At 35.2% G+C, this 17,524-nt stretch overlaps 1 protein-coding gene across 6 annotated transcripts in view; it reads right to left on the bottom strand.

Moving 5' to 3' along the window:
* Nucleotides 1-315: 315 nt before the first annotated feature.
* The window catches only part of LOC113818714 (sodium channel protein 60E-like), a gene marked incomplete at its 5' end in the record, with an annotated part of 39,093 nt that continues 21,884 nt past the window's right edge, over nt 316-17,524 (bottom strand). The window contains 10 exon segments of one of the 6 annotated variants that reach the window (XM_070130477.1): nt 316-2,022; nt 2,256-2,427; nt 5,815-5,966; nt 9,326-9,545; nt 9,709-9,981; nt 10,533-10,735; nt 12,850-12,885; nt 16,343-16,536; nt 16,686-16,819; nt 17,465-17,524. The exon segment at nt 17,465-17,524 is cut by the window's right edge and continues 95 nt beyond it. In XM_070130477.1, coding sequence (XP_069986578.1) covers nt 1,774-2,022; nt 2,256-2,427; nt 5,815-5,966; nt 9,326-9,545; nt 9,709-9,981; nt 10,533-10,735; nt 12,850-12,885; nt 16,343-16,536; nt 16,686-16,819; nt 17,465-17,524 — 1,693 coding nt within the window. 6 annotated transcript variants of the gene reach the window in all.

The raw sequence follows: 17,524 nt of genomic DNA, 5'->3' as shown, positions 1-17,524 counted from the left end.
GAATTGATTAGAGACACAAATGTAGAATGTGCTAGGATGAACATGGTGCTGCTGGGTATTGCAAACGTGACATTGCACACAAAAAGGTCTGTGATAACTGATACCCGGTGAATGCTTTACACGCAGTGCATCATGGCTGAGTTTAAAATCTAGGATAATAAGTTATCTTAAAAGAAACTTATTACAGAAGCTTACCTTTGTTGCAGAAGAACATCCCTATTTGTGAAAAAAAATAATGACAACAAATAAACATGTAAGTGGGTTAAAAACTGTACCATGGATACAAAGTCTTAGGAATAGTTCTGCAACAAATAAAGTTTCATGTCATAAGCTGCCTTGTTTCTTTGAAGAATATCCTATTATGTCACCTTGCATGGGCAAACAACAAATCAGAAAGTGTGGTATAACAAGAACATCAAAGATACATCAACATGATAACTTGGCAGTCACCTAACACTGTACAAATAGATTACAATTTGCCAATTATGCTCTGAAAAGTAAAACTATATACAATATAATACATTTATATTAAGTACATTAGGATTAATTTCTAGGTTGAGGTGATCCTTGAAAAGCTGGTGCAGTTATTTGGCACGTTTTGTCTAGTACAGGAACCTAAATGTTGGCTAAATAAGAGCATGTCTGTCAAGTTTCATGGGGTGAGTTTCTATTTGAATAAACACCTTAAACAAATAGAGTTTATTTGTAGAAGTAAGGCATAATATCTGGTTGGGTAAAACAGAAAAAAAATATTCTCTGATCTTATTGGCCATGAAACTTGACTTTCAAGAGGGTTTGTTTTTTTTATTTTATTTTTTTTTTCTCTTTAGTCTAATGCTTGAACAAAATCTTTGGCACCCTACAGCAAAGCTAACAAACTGGCAAATAACTCTACTTGCATATCGTTTCGCGATGGTTCCATGCTCATGTGCAGGGATAACGATAGGCTATAATGCCATAAAAATATTGATTATGTGACCTTAAGACCTTGAAAAAGAGATGCAGCTATAACAGGGGAATTTTGTTTTACAGTAACAAAAACAAAATATCTAACTTGAACTACACTGAGAGATTATATTATATATGTAGACTTACATTGTCCTCTTTTTCAAGACCATCATGAAATCTATAGAACTTTATTTAGTTTCCTATATGAAAACCTATTGTTGTATATGCACATTATAGTGAGCCTATGGTATTTGCAAGAGAAAAAAGCAATTGCATATGATGTTATTTATAACAGGAAATGAAATAATCCACAGGTGAAAATACTTCTTATATACAACAACAATGGCACATGTCATTGTAAACTAGCAATAATATCAATAAAAAATCCTTATCTTTGCAGTTATACACCATTAAACTGGTCTTAAAAAAATTCATATCTAATTGGGACAAGTGCCAATGATAAACATGACAAAGACTCCAGGAACGTATGGAAATACTAAGCTGTAACAGTCAGAGCAACCAAAGTGCTCCTTCTCTTCTCCTTTGGGTACTCGTAGCGCATAAAGCCTCACAGTTGGGCTTTGAGGAATAGACTGGGCTAAGGCCAGCCAGGCAGGAGTGACCGGGCAGCATGTGGGTCAGACTCGCTCAGGTGAGACGAGCAGAACCTAAGCAACTGTTGGCCATCAGCTTTCAACTGAAGGCTATCAACCATCAGTAATGAGCCAACAGCACTCATTCAGAAGCTGTTAGCTTACAGCTGGGGAGGGTGGGCACCGGTTACAGTGAGGGAGGGCATCAAGGTGGGCCCGAAGAAGGCTTGCGTCAGCTGGCCTCTGTGTTCAGGGCTTCTGTGGACCCTTGGGTGGCGTGGGGAGACTCCCGATCAGCAACACGGTGTATCTGCACAGACACGAGTGATGGATATGATGCTCCTGAGTTGGCGGAAGTGGCAGAGGCTCTGGAGGCGCGGCGTGAGATGGGGAAGAAGAAGAGAGACCCACGGGGAGACGTATCGTTCACAGAAGAGCGGGAAGCACGGCGTGAGCTAGGCCTAGATCTTTCTCCATCCACCTGTGGACACTTAGTCTTCTAAGAGTGATTTTAGGGAGGAGTATGAACATTGAGATCTTTCTTTACTTCTTTGTGTTGATTTCTTGAGAAAACTCTCATGATGCAATAATAATACCAGATCACAAAGAGAGAGAGAGAGAGAGAGAGAGAGAGAGAGAGAGAAAGAGAGAGAGAGAGAGAGAGAGAGAGAGAGAGAGAGAGAGAGAGAGAGAGAGAGAGAGAGAGAATCTTACCTGGAGGACGGTGACAGACCTTCGGCGAGGCATACTCATGGGCATTGGTACCGCCGCTAATAGGGTTGATACCCTCTTGAAACCAGAGCGTATAGACGACCCTCCCGGAGAGGAAGTTTGTGTTTGTGCCTCCTCTAGGAGTAAATTCTTCTTTTCCAACTCTCGCCGATGCCTGTGAAGAAAGCAGGGGTTACTTGTTGCCAAGTTGTAGGCTTTCATCGTTACAATTGCGTGTTTGATAAGCATGATCTTATATTCCATAATTTTTTTCTATATGCACACTGAAATTCATACAATATGGGGAGAAGTAAATCAACTCATTCTGAGTAATAACACTATCACAGTAACCGAAAATGTGATTGTGAAGTGTGTGCTATACAAAACATGAACTTATTTCTTTGACTCGTTTGTTGCATACACAAAAGTACAACATTCAGATATCTCGTGGTTCACTTGAAAGTGCAGTGTTTCTATAGACTATCTGAAAACACCTGTTAGTGTTAGAATATCAACAAAGTACACCAACTACTCATATGCTTCAAAAGAACTAAGAATGACCTAAGCATTTCATTCTTCTGTTATTGGTGAGTTAGGTTACTGGATGTATCATATTAGTACAAAATAACTTCCCCAATGTAATTCTACTACTATATAGTAGTTTAAAGGGTTGTCTGCCTATTCAACTGCAGAAACAAGGAAGCTGAAGCTGAAGCACAAGTTGTCACCTCAAGAATTCACTCTTGGCAAATATGTTTAAGAATGGGATAACAGCATACCTAGGAGCTTCCTGATCTAGGCAGAAATTTTCTGTTTTATAACCAGAACAGTTCTCCTTGTTTAAAAACCATACTATATTCTTATATCATGCACTTTGAGGGAGAGTTTTTTTTTTTTGGTAAATACTAAGTAGATTATGCAAATAAATATTTTGTTTTAACAAAATCACAAAAGCTATTGAGAAGTATATCACATAGGATTAGATTTTTATGCAATGTATTTTTGGGGGTTTATTTAGCTATCATTTATTTCATAAAAGGGTTGTGGAAGTCTACAATGAAATATGATCATTAGCTTAGCTTGCACAAAGTCCTATATTTGTGTGTTACTATAGGAAAAAAAAGTCAAATAATTGATATTGTTTATAATCTAAAGCATCAGAACAGACATTAGTGTTATGGCTAATTTTCAGCCTGTGATTTAAATTGATTGGGTCCATTTAGAGGAGTCAGATGTGCTCTACTTAGATCTCATTATACCCCAAAGCCACAACAAATTATATAGAAAAGAAGTAATGACTCTATGACCATCATCTGACACCCCATCATCAGCCTCTAATTGGAGCCCAGGAGAAACTTAATCATGAGCTGCCAAAAAATATATATGGATACGGTACAGTGGCCAAAAAACAGCAAGTAGTCAACATTCACAAATTTACGCTACTGTGGGGAAGGCAGAGTTATTCCAGGCTCTGGAGCTGCATCTCGTTCCCCTCCTTGGTCTTTCCCTGAGAAGGGTTTCCTGTCGCTTCTAGTCTCGCTCTTTTTGCTCTGTAAGGTCATGGCGTGCAGCTGACAGACAGGTTCACAGGAGGATTCCCTTTCTTCTTTCTTTTTAATTAGTCTTTTCAATAATTCTTTAGAAACTGTGTTTTATACTCTAGCTTGTAATGTTTGTGGACTTAATCTAGTTATTTATGAACTCCTTTTGGTTTAAACTTATAATTTTAAAAATGTGAGTTGAAATGAGATTTGATATGTAATATTAGCATTTTCAGTAACCTTTAAGAAAATAATTCAATCCAAGTTTTAGAAAAATGAAAATCTTATTAATCCTCCTAAATGAATCTATATGACCTTACATTAAAAACATTCACGTGAAGTGAATGTAAATGGATTTTTTTTACTTGATTTTCTTAATGCTTTTGCACTTTTTGAAGCTGCTGATTTCACAACCAGCTTTGTTCTGGCATTCAAACCAAAATATACATACATACATACATACATACATACATATATATATATATATATATATATATATATATATATATATATATATATATATATATATATATGTATATATATATTATATATTGTTTATATATATTATATATATATAATATATATATAATATATATATAAATATATATATATATATATATATATATATATATATATATTATATATATATATATATATATATATATATATATATATATATATATTATATATATATTATATATATATATGTAAATAATAATAATAAAAAACTAATAATAATTTTTTTTTTGCTGGAATATTATCTTTAGCTGAAACAGAAGGTATAAGAACCAATTAAACATAAGAACATGGGAAGGTTAATTTTGATAAGTATATGTTAAATTTCATCTTTATTAGCATTATTAGTGAAGCTTCTCAATTTAAAAATGTGGTTAAAACAGTCTTTGAAATAATACCCTTGCCAAAGGTTGTAAATAATACATCATACCATATGTATTATGTATCTATTGGCTAAGGACTGAATTATAAATACTGTTATTAACATTTGTTATTTAGTTTTTTATCATTAAATTGTACATTTTCTTAATATAGTTTTATATAATTCTCTTTTAACAATGAAATCCTTTTGCATTTGATATTTTTTCTTGTTTATTAATGTCACTTTATTCTCATTCATATCACTGTTCTGTTCAAAATTCACCTTTTTTCTTCTTTTGCAGATTTTTACATTTTAACTTGCTGTTATCTGATTTTTCTATCATTAAGCCGTAAGTTTTATTTTACAAAAATATATTTTCCTTTAACTAACTCCTTTCCCATTTCTTTCATGCTAAATGACAACTTATTTTCTTGTATTTCCCTTTCTCAACTCATTTGTCCTTCTACTTTTTCTTTTTACTTCCTCTCATATTTTCTCCTTCAATCTCTTCTGCAATTTAACCTAATCCTCAGCCATCCCATCCCAGATTCTTTAGTATCTCCTTGCCATGTTTCTTCCACATCATGTATTCTTTTTTTCCTATCACACTGTCAAGAATGGTTGGATTGGCTGAAATAACTTCTTATACATTTTTTTTTCTCTCTTTTTTTAAATGTTCTCTCTGTTCATCTCTGTTATGTTTTTTTTTAATTTCTTGTTTTTTTTAATGACTTTTCCATGCTTTGTAATTTTTTCAGCACAAAATTTATTGCATGTTATTAGGTAAATATTAATCATGTCTGCCAAAGAACCTTTGTAACACAAATATATGACATTGGAAATTGAAGATAAAAACAAACACAATTCCTAAGATTTGGGTTACAGATTTCAGTAATTCTGTAACTGAATGATACTTTTTTCACAGATATATTAATAATTCATCAAGAAAGAAGGATTACAGGAAGAAAAGAAGAAGATGAAGAAGAAGAACGGAAATACCACACATAGCTTTTAAATGAATTAAACTGCCCATATATATAACTCTTTCACCCTATTTTGCTTCAGCAGATTCATGAGTGGCCATACCTAAAGACCATCTCTGGTAAAAGAAATACTGAGGCTCAAAAACCCATCAAGAACTTACTTGAGGAAGGCCCGCCAGGCCATCTGGATGGTCTTGGCAGCTGAGTCCATCTTCTTCCAGCGACGCGTGGAGGATACGATCTCAAGCTCCTTGCGAGTTGGGAACTGCTTCTTGAACTTCTCTTCCATCTGCATCTTGAGCTGAGGGGGGAACTAGGGAACTGTGAGCGTTAGTCGGTGGTAAGGCTCGCCCGAAGGTGCAGAGTGCAGACACTGCAGGCGGCTGTGCAGGTGAGAGTAAAGGGTGGGGGGGCGCGGACGCTTCCACACGCACATACGGAGGAATCAAGGACATAACAGGACACGCGAATGTTCTCAAAGGCAAATCGAGGACTGGAGGCTAGGCAAATGTGATTCATTCAACTCAAATATACAAGTTGTACCCTTTTATTTCCAGAATATGAACTCTGAAAGATTTTGCCTTACATGCTGTGAACATTTCTACTGTTTGTGGTACTCAGCAGTGTAAGTGTCAGGCACAATCTCACTTCTTAGTTTGACAGAAGTAATATAATAACATTTTCCAGCTTTATCTGCTAGTAGTTAATATCCAGTCTCTCGGTGAGCACTATTATTTTATTTTCCCAAGGAATGACATTAGAGAACCAAATGCAGATATAGTTGAACAAAAATGTAAGAGACAATATTACAGGATTCTCATTTTGTTTTGAACAAACCATTCATGGCATATATGCATCAGGGGCAGTTTCCATAACATATATGCAATCATAAACATTTTCCTCGTGCAGGCAAAGGAAAGAGAGCAAGGAAAAAGAGAATCATTTATTAATATATGCTTGGTCAAACCTTGGGAAAGCAACAATAATGATTTAGTTGTATAGCAACAAAATATTCTTGCCATGATTCCTGATAAGACTAAAAGAATGTGCTTTGTGTCTTCCATCAGCAACATTCTGCCTTGACAACTTTCTCTTTCGGTATATCAGCTACATCCAACAATCATACCACAACATCAACAACAACAACAACAACAACCACAACAACAACAACAAACAACAACAGTAAGAACATTAACAACAACTGTGAGAACAACCAACAGCACACAACAAGCTATAGCACATCAAGTCAGACACTCTCCCTCATTGTGGGTCTACAATGCCATATGTTTTGTGTGTAAATAACAAAGCACTACATGCTGTTCTTGGTCTAGCCTGTCTCCTAAAGGCTTGTATCCATTTGCTCTACTTATACGCAGGATGCAAACGCGCCCACATGGAAAAAAAGCACACTGATAAGCCGTGTGTATGTATAGCATGGTGTGTACATATACTACAGGTGCCATATGCATTGCACAAAAGCCATATATATATAACACATATATAGTATACATATACATAAAAACATATACATATACCTATATATATATTATATAATCAAATATATATACATCTTACAACATTAACTATATATATAACATTGGGTATGGGGGGTTTGGTTTGGGTTTAAGCCTGCAGTGTTGCTTTTAATATTTAAAAGGTTGCATTTAAGTATACTTGTCACAAACCTGTATTGGAGACAATCTGTAATATATCCAATTGTCTTTGGAACTTTAATAACCATGAATAAATCCACTGTTATCTTCATGTATTAAAAAGGGGGATGGGAGAATTTACAAAAGGTAGAGGATGAAAGGAGTATTATAGCACAAAATCGTACTTTATACTTTCAAAATTTATGTACGTCATTTGCTTAAAAAGAAAATGGTCTTGTTTGATTCTTTGTTTCCTTCTTTTCTTATGAAGTCATAGCACTGAACTATTGCGGCAAATGAGGCTTGAGAAATCAATCAGGCATGAAAAATTCAGCAATAAATATTAATGGTGGAGTTTGAAAAAAAATTATAGGCTTATAAAGACGTCAAAATGATTTAATAAGAAAAAAAGAAAAGAAAAAATTCTGGTACTCTATTTTTGGAATCTGGCTGAGGCTCTGATACTATGCTTAACTCTATCAATCATATGAAAATAACACAGAGAAAAGAACTAGTAAGAGAGGCCAATTTTAAATACTCAAAAAAAGAAAACTTTTTTCAAACCCACTAAAGAGTTGCAACAATCATCCATCATCAAAGATAATATAAAACATCCTCAATGTGATTTTCCAGCAGCCACATTCCGGATGATGCAAGAAATCGTAAAAGAAGCAAAGGGCTTGGGGGAGGTTGAAGTATAAGCTGGGGCACAAGAACTCTGTGGCCTGTATTAGCAGCTAAATTTACAGAAAAGAAGAAGACCAAGAAAAAAATATGAAAAAAAGAAATAAAAAATAAAAAATAAATTTTCTTGTTAGAAAATCCCCTCTCGCCAACTTAAACTGTCGAAAGAGGACTTGTATCAAGAACTGCGTCTCCATTTTTCCGTGAATCGAGTTGAAAAACAAACCACAGAAGCTACCATGACGAGGGAAAGGGAAAGCCAAGAATGGGTAAATATGAGCTCAGGAGAGCGCTGTGTAATGAGGCAGGAAACGCTCATCCAGAAGGACAGTAAAGGAAATAAGCAAAGAAGATGAAAGTGTAGCTGTATCTATATGCACATCATAAGAAACCATTAAATGTACATGATAATGTTTAATCACGACAAAAATGACATCTAACTCAGTATCAGCCACTCTTGTTGAGTAGAACCAGTAAGAGATTACTAGAAAGAGATTACTATGAGTCTTTTAATCTCTTAAATGAATAATTTGATTAGTTTTTACTTTACGTATTAAAATAACTGCAGTAAACTGTGCATTATTTCTGAAGATGCTGACATTTCTCCTTCTAGAATCTCTATACTGCTCACTCATTAAACACATCTGACTCCTACCACACAACACCACCAACTGTACACAGTTCAACTTTTCCTAAAATGATGTAATGAAAAAAATGTATAAATAACTTGATGCAAATGCATAAACTGTACTATACAATAACACATTCCCTCAAATTACTCATTCACATCAACAGGGGCGTGGTTGAGGGCATCAAACAATGAGGATTTAGCCAAGGGACAAAGAGGAAGAGAAACTTTTATGAAAAAGGAAATGGGTATTTCTCTTATGCCCCAAAAAAGACTTCATTATGTGTAGTTGCAGATATATATCAGGAATTTAACTACGGCTACAGGGTAACTAAACTCACAGAGTTAAAAACAAACTACTGTTTGGTTACTGTACGGTAACAAGAGAAAGTCAATAATAATCAAGCCCCTAACTGAGAGGGCAGGAGGCCCACCAGTGACAACTGATAGTATATGGTGGACCACCACGCCCCTGGCATACTAGTAGACAGTAACTCTTGTATATTACAAAAAAACATCAATACTATAGTAATAGATGTCAATGATTGTGGATCTGCACACACACAACAAAACATGTCACATCACATCACATCCATCAATACACAAATGTGTCTAAAACAGATCACAAGAAATTTCCCACAACAGAATTCGTTCAGCTTTGGACCCTAATCTCTCACTCTATTCCTAGAAGAAGCAGAAGACACTCACTCTCTTGAACTCCTCAGTCTCCTCTACATGCCCCAGCACATGCTTGGTGAGGGCGTGGAGGATGTCCAGGCAGTGGATTTTGTCCCCTTTGGCTATAGGCAGGTCAAAGGACACAAGGGCAACAGTGTTTGGCTTAGGGATGCCAAACGGAGCATCAAGGCTGGAGATGAAGTCGGAGAGTTGTGAAAAATTGATGAACTGTGTAGCATGTGGGTCATACCTGTTGAAAGGGATAAAAATATTATAGAGACTACTTTCTGTACTATACAGTGGTGTGTTTATATATGAAAGGAACAACTGTCTTTGCATAAAATGTATTCAACAGGACTAATGACTCATCAATGTCTGTAAAAAACTTGCCAAAAACAATCCTGTCTACTCACTTGGACCATCTAACATAAAACATCTCCAAGTCATCTTCCACAATGCCAATCTCCTCCTCCTTATGTGCTTGGTTAAAGTTTTCCAAAATAACAGCAATGTACATGTTAATCACAATCATAAAATTGATGATGATGAACGACACAAAGAAGACAATGGCGATCACAGGGTGGCCACAGTTGCCATTGGGCTGGTTCATATAAGTGACGTCGCAGTCCGGAGGTTGAGCCATGAGAGGGTCCAGGACGTCATTCCAGCCAGCAGAAGTGATCAGTCTGGAAGGAAAAAAAAGAAAAAAAAAAAAAAGTTTCAGTTATTTACTTTTTTCTCTCTCTGTCTCAACCAGATGAGGGGAGATTAAATTGCTTTTTGTATTTGTTAAAATTTGAAAAAAAAAAAAAAAAAAAAAAAAAAAAATAAAATAAAATCCTTTTACAATAAATATTGGGTTACTGATGTTTATGGCCTTTATCAGAAACATGTTGAGAATGAACACTGTAGTATGAAAATGCTTATAACTTGTCTTGAGCTGTGAACTTGCTCATACTTTTTCAATAACTGTCACAACTGTCAATTGAACTGATGAAAGATTATCATAAATATCAAGTAATTTTGTTATCATCCAAGTTAATATCATCATTTTTACCATTATCATCATTGTTATTATCATCATTATTATTATTACTATTACTATTACTATTATCATTATCATTGTCATTATCATCATCATCATTATTATCATTATTAAAAGATAGGAAATCCCATGCTTATGCAAGTCCCATATAGAAACCACCAGATACTGAGCCAAAAGATGTGCCTGGCTTACCTGAAGAGAAGCATCATACTGCTGCCGAAAGTCTCAAAGTTGACCAGATCATCTAAAGCACCCTTCCGCTGCACGTGACCAAACACCGCCATTCCGATGATTGCGTAGATGAAGGTGATGAGAAATAGCAATGCACCGATATTGAACAGTGCCGGTAGCGACACTATTAGGGCAAACAGCAACTTCCTTATCCCCTTTGCAGCCTGGAAAAATTGAACCGGTATAACTAAGTATCATGCCTAAGTGGTACAAAAAATAAATAATTAAATAAATAAAGGTATAAAAATAAAAAAAGGAAAAGGGGGGAGAATTCTTTGTTGATTATGGAGGGGTTTGATGATGGCCACAGACAAGACCAAGTTCTACGGATAACACTGTATTTTTCAGAAAGAGGAAAAAAATAATCTATTACTCCTTCATGGTAACTTTACAGAAGGGGATGGCTGAAAAAAATAAAAACTAGCAAAGTCTAGTATTTACATCTTATTAGAAATATTTCCAAGGACTACCTGCTAAAAATCTGATACGGTAAAGCAAAGTAAGCTAACATTCCTATTATATACATTGCCTACATTGATTACATATTCAATAGTCATTTGGAAAGATTTAGAAAAAAAAGAATGAGGTAAAAAAGAACAAAAAAATCTTGTACATACTGATAGGTAGCTTTCCAAATAACTAAGTATGGGCAATTGATAAACTGACCTACCAGCTAGTCTAATGGACATCCCCTTTCAAAAGGAAAAAATAGACATATCCTAAAAAAAAAAAAAAAAACTGTCTGCACAATGTATTATCAATAATAAAACATTAATGATGACACTAAATACAACTAGACTGGAGACAGGGTGTAAAACAGAACTTACTGTGTCTGGATGAGAGTTGAGTGTTGAAAATTTAAGTCATCAGTTCATATAAAAATACACAAATAAAACTCTCTCTGTTGATTTATAAGCAATATTTAAACATGCATATGCCATATGTGATTTGTATCATCTGACAAATTAGTCCTAGGGTACAAATGAAATTAGATTTGTTCTGATTTTTTAAAATAGTTTTATCAAGCACACAAGGGCATAATACTAACATACTTATAAACCAAATAATGAGGAGTTATTTTTTGTGTACTGGAGTTAGAGTGCTAAATTTCACACACAGCAAGAGGAGCTAGACCACAAAACAAAGCCGCAAGGGGCTGAGGAACACAAACAATGCCAGCTAACACCTGGATTGAGATCATGAGGCACATGCTCCAGATATCAAGGCAAGCATGTATACCAGCACTGTTCAAGGCCCCACACCTAGAAGTCTCGTTCTATGTTCCACCTGCGTGCTGACATTGAAATGAAGCCTAGTGTTTTTAGTAGTAGTGAGGTGTCATAAAAAAGAGAACACAAAAAGCAATTCTAGGATGTGTCTGTCTTGGAAGTCACAAGTGCGCTTCACTACTACATCAACATCTCGCTTGCATACGACTTCCAGTTATCAAAAATACAAACACTATTGAGAGTGTCATCATCAGAGTATAGAGATCAAACCAAAGCAAGGCAAGTTCAATTACAAGACAAAACATTACCATTTAGATCTCTCATTCTTATTACTATATATATCTATTTATGTAATCAAAATCTGTTTCTTGTTTAGGGTTTCACTATCCAAGATAAAAATAATCTTACTAGATTACGCCTTTATTTAGTCATTGAGAACGGAATCAATTTTCTCTCTACTTTTACATGTCTATTTATATTCTTCATGCACAGTCTTACTGACGAGTTATTCAATAAAACTTTACTGATTTACTGTTTGTGCTTCAACTGTATACAGACTGAACTAATCCAGAGATAAAAAGGTCAGCCTAAATATCTCTGGATCATGCCTAATACTTTGTCTCAGCCCATTAGGATGTGTGTTTGATAGTCGAAGTAGACATTGTGTAACTTCCATTTTGTGTGATGGTTTGGATGGTAGGAGATTTTGAAGAGTAATAACTGATTATAGCACCAAAAATTGTGTGGTACCAAAAATACCATAAAAATGATAAGAAAAACACAAAACAAAATAAATAATCTTTCTTTTAATTACAATAATGATTATTAGTATTTACTATTTTTTAAAAACACCAACACGAACTCCAAATTTTTTGGAAAAAAAAAAAAAAGGAAATCATCACAACACATTCCACCTGGGCGTGCTCTCTGAGGTTGTTAAGTCCAAGACAATATTACAGTATAAGAAAACATGGGAGTTGCTTGCAAAGTGGAAGGTGCAATATTGCAAGTGGTTGTGGACGTTATGGACGTTAATTCGTAAAGGCTACCTGACCGAAGAAGGAGTTTCGGCCGTTCACCGTCGGCTGTTGGGAATAAGGAGGTTAAAGACGAGGGTGTTCCAGTACTGTACTTTTGACACTGTATTGCTGCTAACTCACACAAATGACCTTGGGAAACCATTCATAATAAAGTGTTATCTTTTATCCTGAGAACAAAAGAAACAAATGATGAATAGCTAAGTGGATACTTAGTCTCATGTCCTATTTAGAAAGTACTTGCAACTCTAAACTTGATACTGAAAAAAAAAAGGGGTCAAATCAACATTATGAATGGTTTTGACATAATGCACATCTTATACGTGATCAGCTACCTTTTAGGACATTTGTCCATGATCTTGGATTTTTATCAGGCCATGTAAAGAGTTTTTGTAGTAGTGCAGTTTAACAATGAAATGCATAGTGTTGAATGTGCTTTAATAATGTAATAAAAGAGTTGATCATCTGAAGTATTATTCTTTTTCTCAATCAGTTTCAGCTAATGAAAAATGTCTTATTTAAAAAGGTGAAATGTTTTAGCTAATACTATGTGTTATTTTAAGCTTATTGAACTCCCTGGTAAAAAAAAAAAAAAAAGACTTGACTATCAAAACTTTTTATGATGTATATTTAACATCAATTGACATTCCTCCTTAATGAAATAAAAAACATAACAAAAAACAAACAAACTAACAAAGTTTCTAAATATTGGATTTAGAACAGATCTCTTTCTGAAACTTCATGTATGAACAAAATCAGCTGGTAAAATTGACAATTGGAACATTTTTTTCAGCAAACAAAAGTAGAAAAAAGTGAAGACGCCTGAAGATATTTGAATAACAGGAAACTGAAATTGTCTCCAGATTAGAAGTTACTGTGTGCATCTCACTATAAAAACTCCTTTGCCTGAGACACCAATATTGCTACATCCAGTGAACCACTTGACCACTACTGAGCTACATTCAAGGACTACAATACACTTATGTGGACTTATAATATAAACTTTATGAATACTTTGCTGCAAGATCCGTGATAACATATTGCCAATACACAAAGAAATTAAATTCATTAAATAGCTAAGGCTCAAACTGTAAGATAGGATAGATACAGGAAGAAGGAAATACATATTATACTGGAAGAGACAATGAAAAAGAAAAATGAGAGGAAAAAAAGGTTAAGACTTTATGATCAGAAGACTGAGGCAAAGAAAAAGAGGAATTAACTTTCTATATCTTAAAAATAATTTCGAATATTGCAACTGCTCTAAATCATCTTGAACAGATCACTGATCTTACAATCAATGCTGACTATTTATGATACAAAACTTATAGGTTACAATATGCAAGACAGAGGTACCATGTGAAAACCCCTGGAAATATATTCTCTCAAATATATATCTCAAATACCTATAGACCAAAAGAAATTAAAGGGAAAAGGGACAGTGTCTCTCCTGCCTAGGTTGCCTTTAAACAGTAACATCAAGATATTTGAATTTGATACAATAATAATAATTATAAAAAATAATCATTTGGCTTAGCAGTATCACATAAGAGGTTTCTATTCACTCAGTTTCAATAAATACTAAACTAAGAATGCAGTCAGACAAAACTGAATTACTTAGTACTTCATGTAATTTGTTTTATATCGTCAGCTTTTACCCATCTACAAAACAAAGACCTAAGTTACAGACATGATGAATAACAAGTAAATCTGAAATCAGAATATCATAAACATTAATAAGAATGTATACCGTGAGTATGATATGTATAAGAGTGCATCTGTGTATGAGCAAAATTTCAGTAATGGCATAGACAATGGAACATATCTGACATGTTGTAAAAATTAGGTCACCAATATGATCAGAGTAACTGTAAATTTGTGTTTGGTGTGTGTTAGTATATTTGTGTGTGTGTGTGTGTGTGTGTGTGTGTGTGTGTGTGTGTGTGTGTGTGTGTGTGTGTGTGTGTGTGTGTGTGTGTGTGTGTGTGTGTGTATTTGTGTGTGTGTGTGTATTTGTGTGTGTGTGTGTATTTGTGTGTGTGTGTGTGTGTATTTGCGTGTGTGAGTATTTGTGTGTGTGCGAGTATTTGTGTGTGTGTTTGTGTGTATTTGTGTGGGTGTGTATTTGTGTGTGTGTGTGTGTGTATTTGTGTGTGTGTGCATGTGTGTGTGTGTATTTGTGTGTGTGTGTGTATTTGTGTGCATTTGTGTGTGTGTAGATTTGTGTGTGTGCATTTGTCTGTGTGTGTGTATGCGTGTGTGTGTATGCGTGTGTGTGTATACGTGTGTGTGTATGCGTGTGTGTGTATGCGTGTGTGTGTATGCGTGTGTGTGTGTGCGTGTGTGTGTGTGCGTGAGTGTTCATGCGTGTGTGTGTATTTGTGTGGTGTGTGTATTTGTGTGTGTGTATTTGTGTGTGTGTGCGTGCATTTGTGTGCATTTGTGTGTGTGTATTTGTGTGCATTTGTGTGTGTGTGTATTTGTGTGCGTGTGTGTATTTGTGTGCGTGTGTGTATTTGTGTGCGTGTGTGTATTTGTGTGCATGTGTGTATTTGTGTGCGTGTGTGTATTTGTGTGCATGTGTGTATTTGTGTGCATGTGTGTATTTGTGTGCATGTGTGTATTTGTGTGCATGTGTGTATTTGTGCATGTGTGTATTTGTGTGTGTGTGTGTGTGTGTGTGTGTGTGTGTGTGTGTGTGTGTGTGTGTGTGTGTGTGTGTGTGTGTGTGTGTGTGTGTGTGTGTGTGTGTGTGTGTGTGTGTGTGTGTGTGTGTGTGTGTTAGGGGGGCGGGGGCATGCATATGCATGTGTGTCTCTCAACAGTATACATTACTTATGATAAATTTATAAATGCCTAGTTTCAGACAATGGTTATGATAAATAACAGAGTGACCCTAGGGAAACTAATTTCTAGCTAAAGTTTCATCTCAAAAAAAAAAAAAAAAAAAAAAAGAAGAAGAAAAAAAATAGGTGATGATAAAAATAAATAATAAAGTTATACACTAAACCTTGACTTTTACATAAAATTTAACTGTAATATAGTTGCAAACCCCTTAACACATAACCCTCTCACTACACACAAGCACTGTACATCACAACACCTATCGAAATGCTGCAATGCGTAATCATTACCCACAACAACAAACTTGCAAGGACGACGCCCCAGCATCACTCCAGCAAAAAAGGGGCAAACATCAAAACATCAAATCTGCACTTAGGAGGGATTGCCATCCAGCACAACAATCTTGCACAGGGTCTAATATATATATATGTATATAACTTTTTAAGACAATCCTTCTGCAAAATAATCACGCAACGGGATAGAAGGGAAGGGGAGGAGGGAAAGGGATAGTGGGCGGGTATTTATGGCGGTAAGTGGGATGGATGGGGTCAAGGGAGGTATGGGGAAGGGAAGAACTTCAGCTGAATCTAAAGGCAGCAAAGAACAAGAAAGACAAATGACTCAAACCTTAGGAGTCAGCCACTGGTCAGTTAAGACTTACCTTGATAAGACGTAGAATGCGTCCGATCCTGAAGACGCGGACTACCCTGAGAAGTGTTGGGCTGATGGGGAAGTCAGTGAGGACATCATGGAGGAGTATGCCCATGATGGAGGCAAACACCAGGATAAAGTCAAACAGGTTCCAAGGTACCGTGAAGTAGTGATGGCGCAGACCAATGATCTTGACTATGGCTTCTGTTGATGTTACATATTACTTATAGTTTGACTGCTATCATAAGCATATATATGTATTGAAGAATCAGCAATTTATGATTTCTGTCTGTGAAATGTAAACTCTGTATACTAAATACTTCTGAAAGAAGATCAGTTAGCTTTCCACCCACCTAATCCAAAGATTGTTGTAAAGAGTGCATTGAAGACATCAAGTATGAAGTCGACTGTCCGAGACTGGTTGTAGTGCTCAATGGCCATTGTCACCATGTTTAAGAAGATCAGCACAAAAATGGAGATCTCAAATCTGAGGGTTTAGGAACAATTAGATTTGCCAGAAAGTCACTGAACTATGCATATATCTCCCAAAAGAAATGATGATTGCTCAGTAAGTAAATCCGTATATTTTCTCAGGAAATTAATTTTGCTTTATTTATATTATTTACATTATTCAGTACTGCATCACTGACTGTAATTATATACAGATACTTGCAATGTACCTGTGTTGAGTTTCAGTAAATTACATGATTTCTTTATTAACCTGTCATTTATTGTTTTAATTATACCACCAAAAGGCTACCAAAAATAATTGCTTTTTTAATGATATATGCAGGAGATCTGTTCCATGTTACTGTTTAATGTCTTCTTTTACTAAGTACTGCATCTCTATATCTGTAAGAATATAAACTGCAGCTTATGTATCTTTTGGATTTCCCTTTTCTTTTAGTGCAAATTACATTCTAAATTCAGATGAGGTTAACCTTTAGATATACTCAACATGCACTGTAATACATATCAATCAACGTATTATACAGCTTTGCTTATGCTTCACTTTCATTGAAGTTTTGTTCTATAAATAATCAGTATTAAGTCCTAAAAAGATATTTTATCACAAAGGTTAACCCACATCACAATAATCTAACTTATCATTACGGCCCTAGCTTTAACTCACCTTCTAGACACAGCAATATCATAGAAGATGGCATGGTATGGATGCTTTGGCCTTCTGATG

Source organism: Penaeus vannamei, chromosome 15, assembly GCF_042767895.1.
Source record: "Penaeus vannamei isolate JL-2024 chromosome 15, ASM4276789v1, whole genome shotgun sequence".
NCBI classification, from domain to species: domain Eukaryota; kingdom Metazoa; phylum Arthropoda; class Malacostraca; order Decapoda; family Penaeidae; genus Penaeus; species Penaeus vannamei.
The sequence above is the reverse complement of the archived record's forward strand: the minus strand, read 5'-3'. Positions and strand labels throughout refer to the sequence as shown.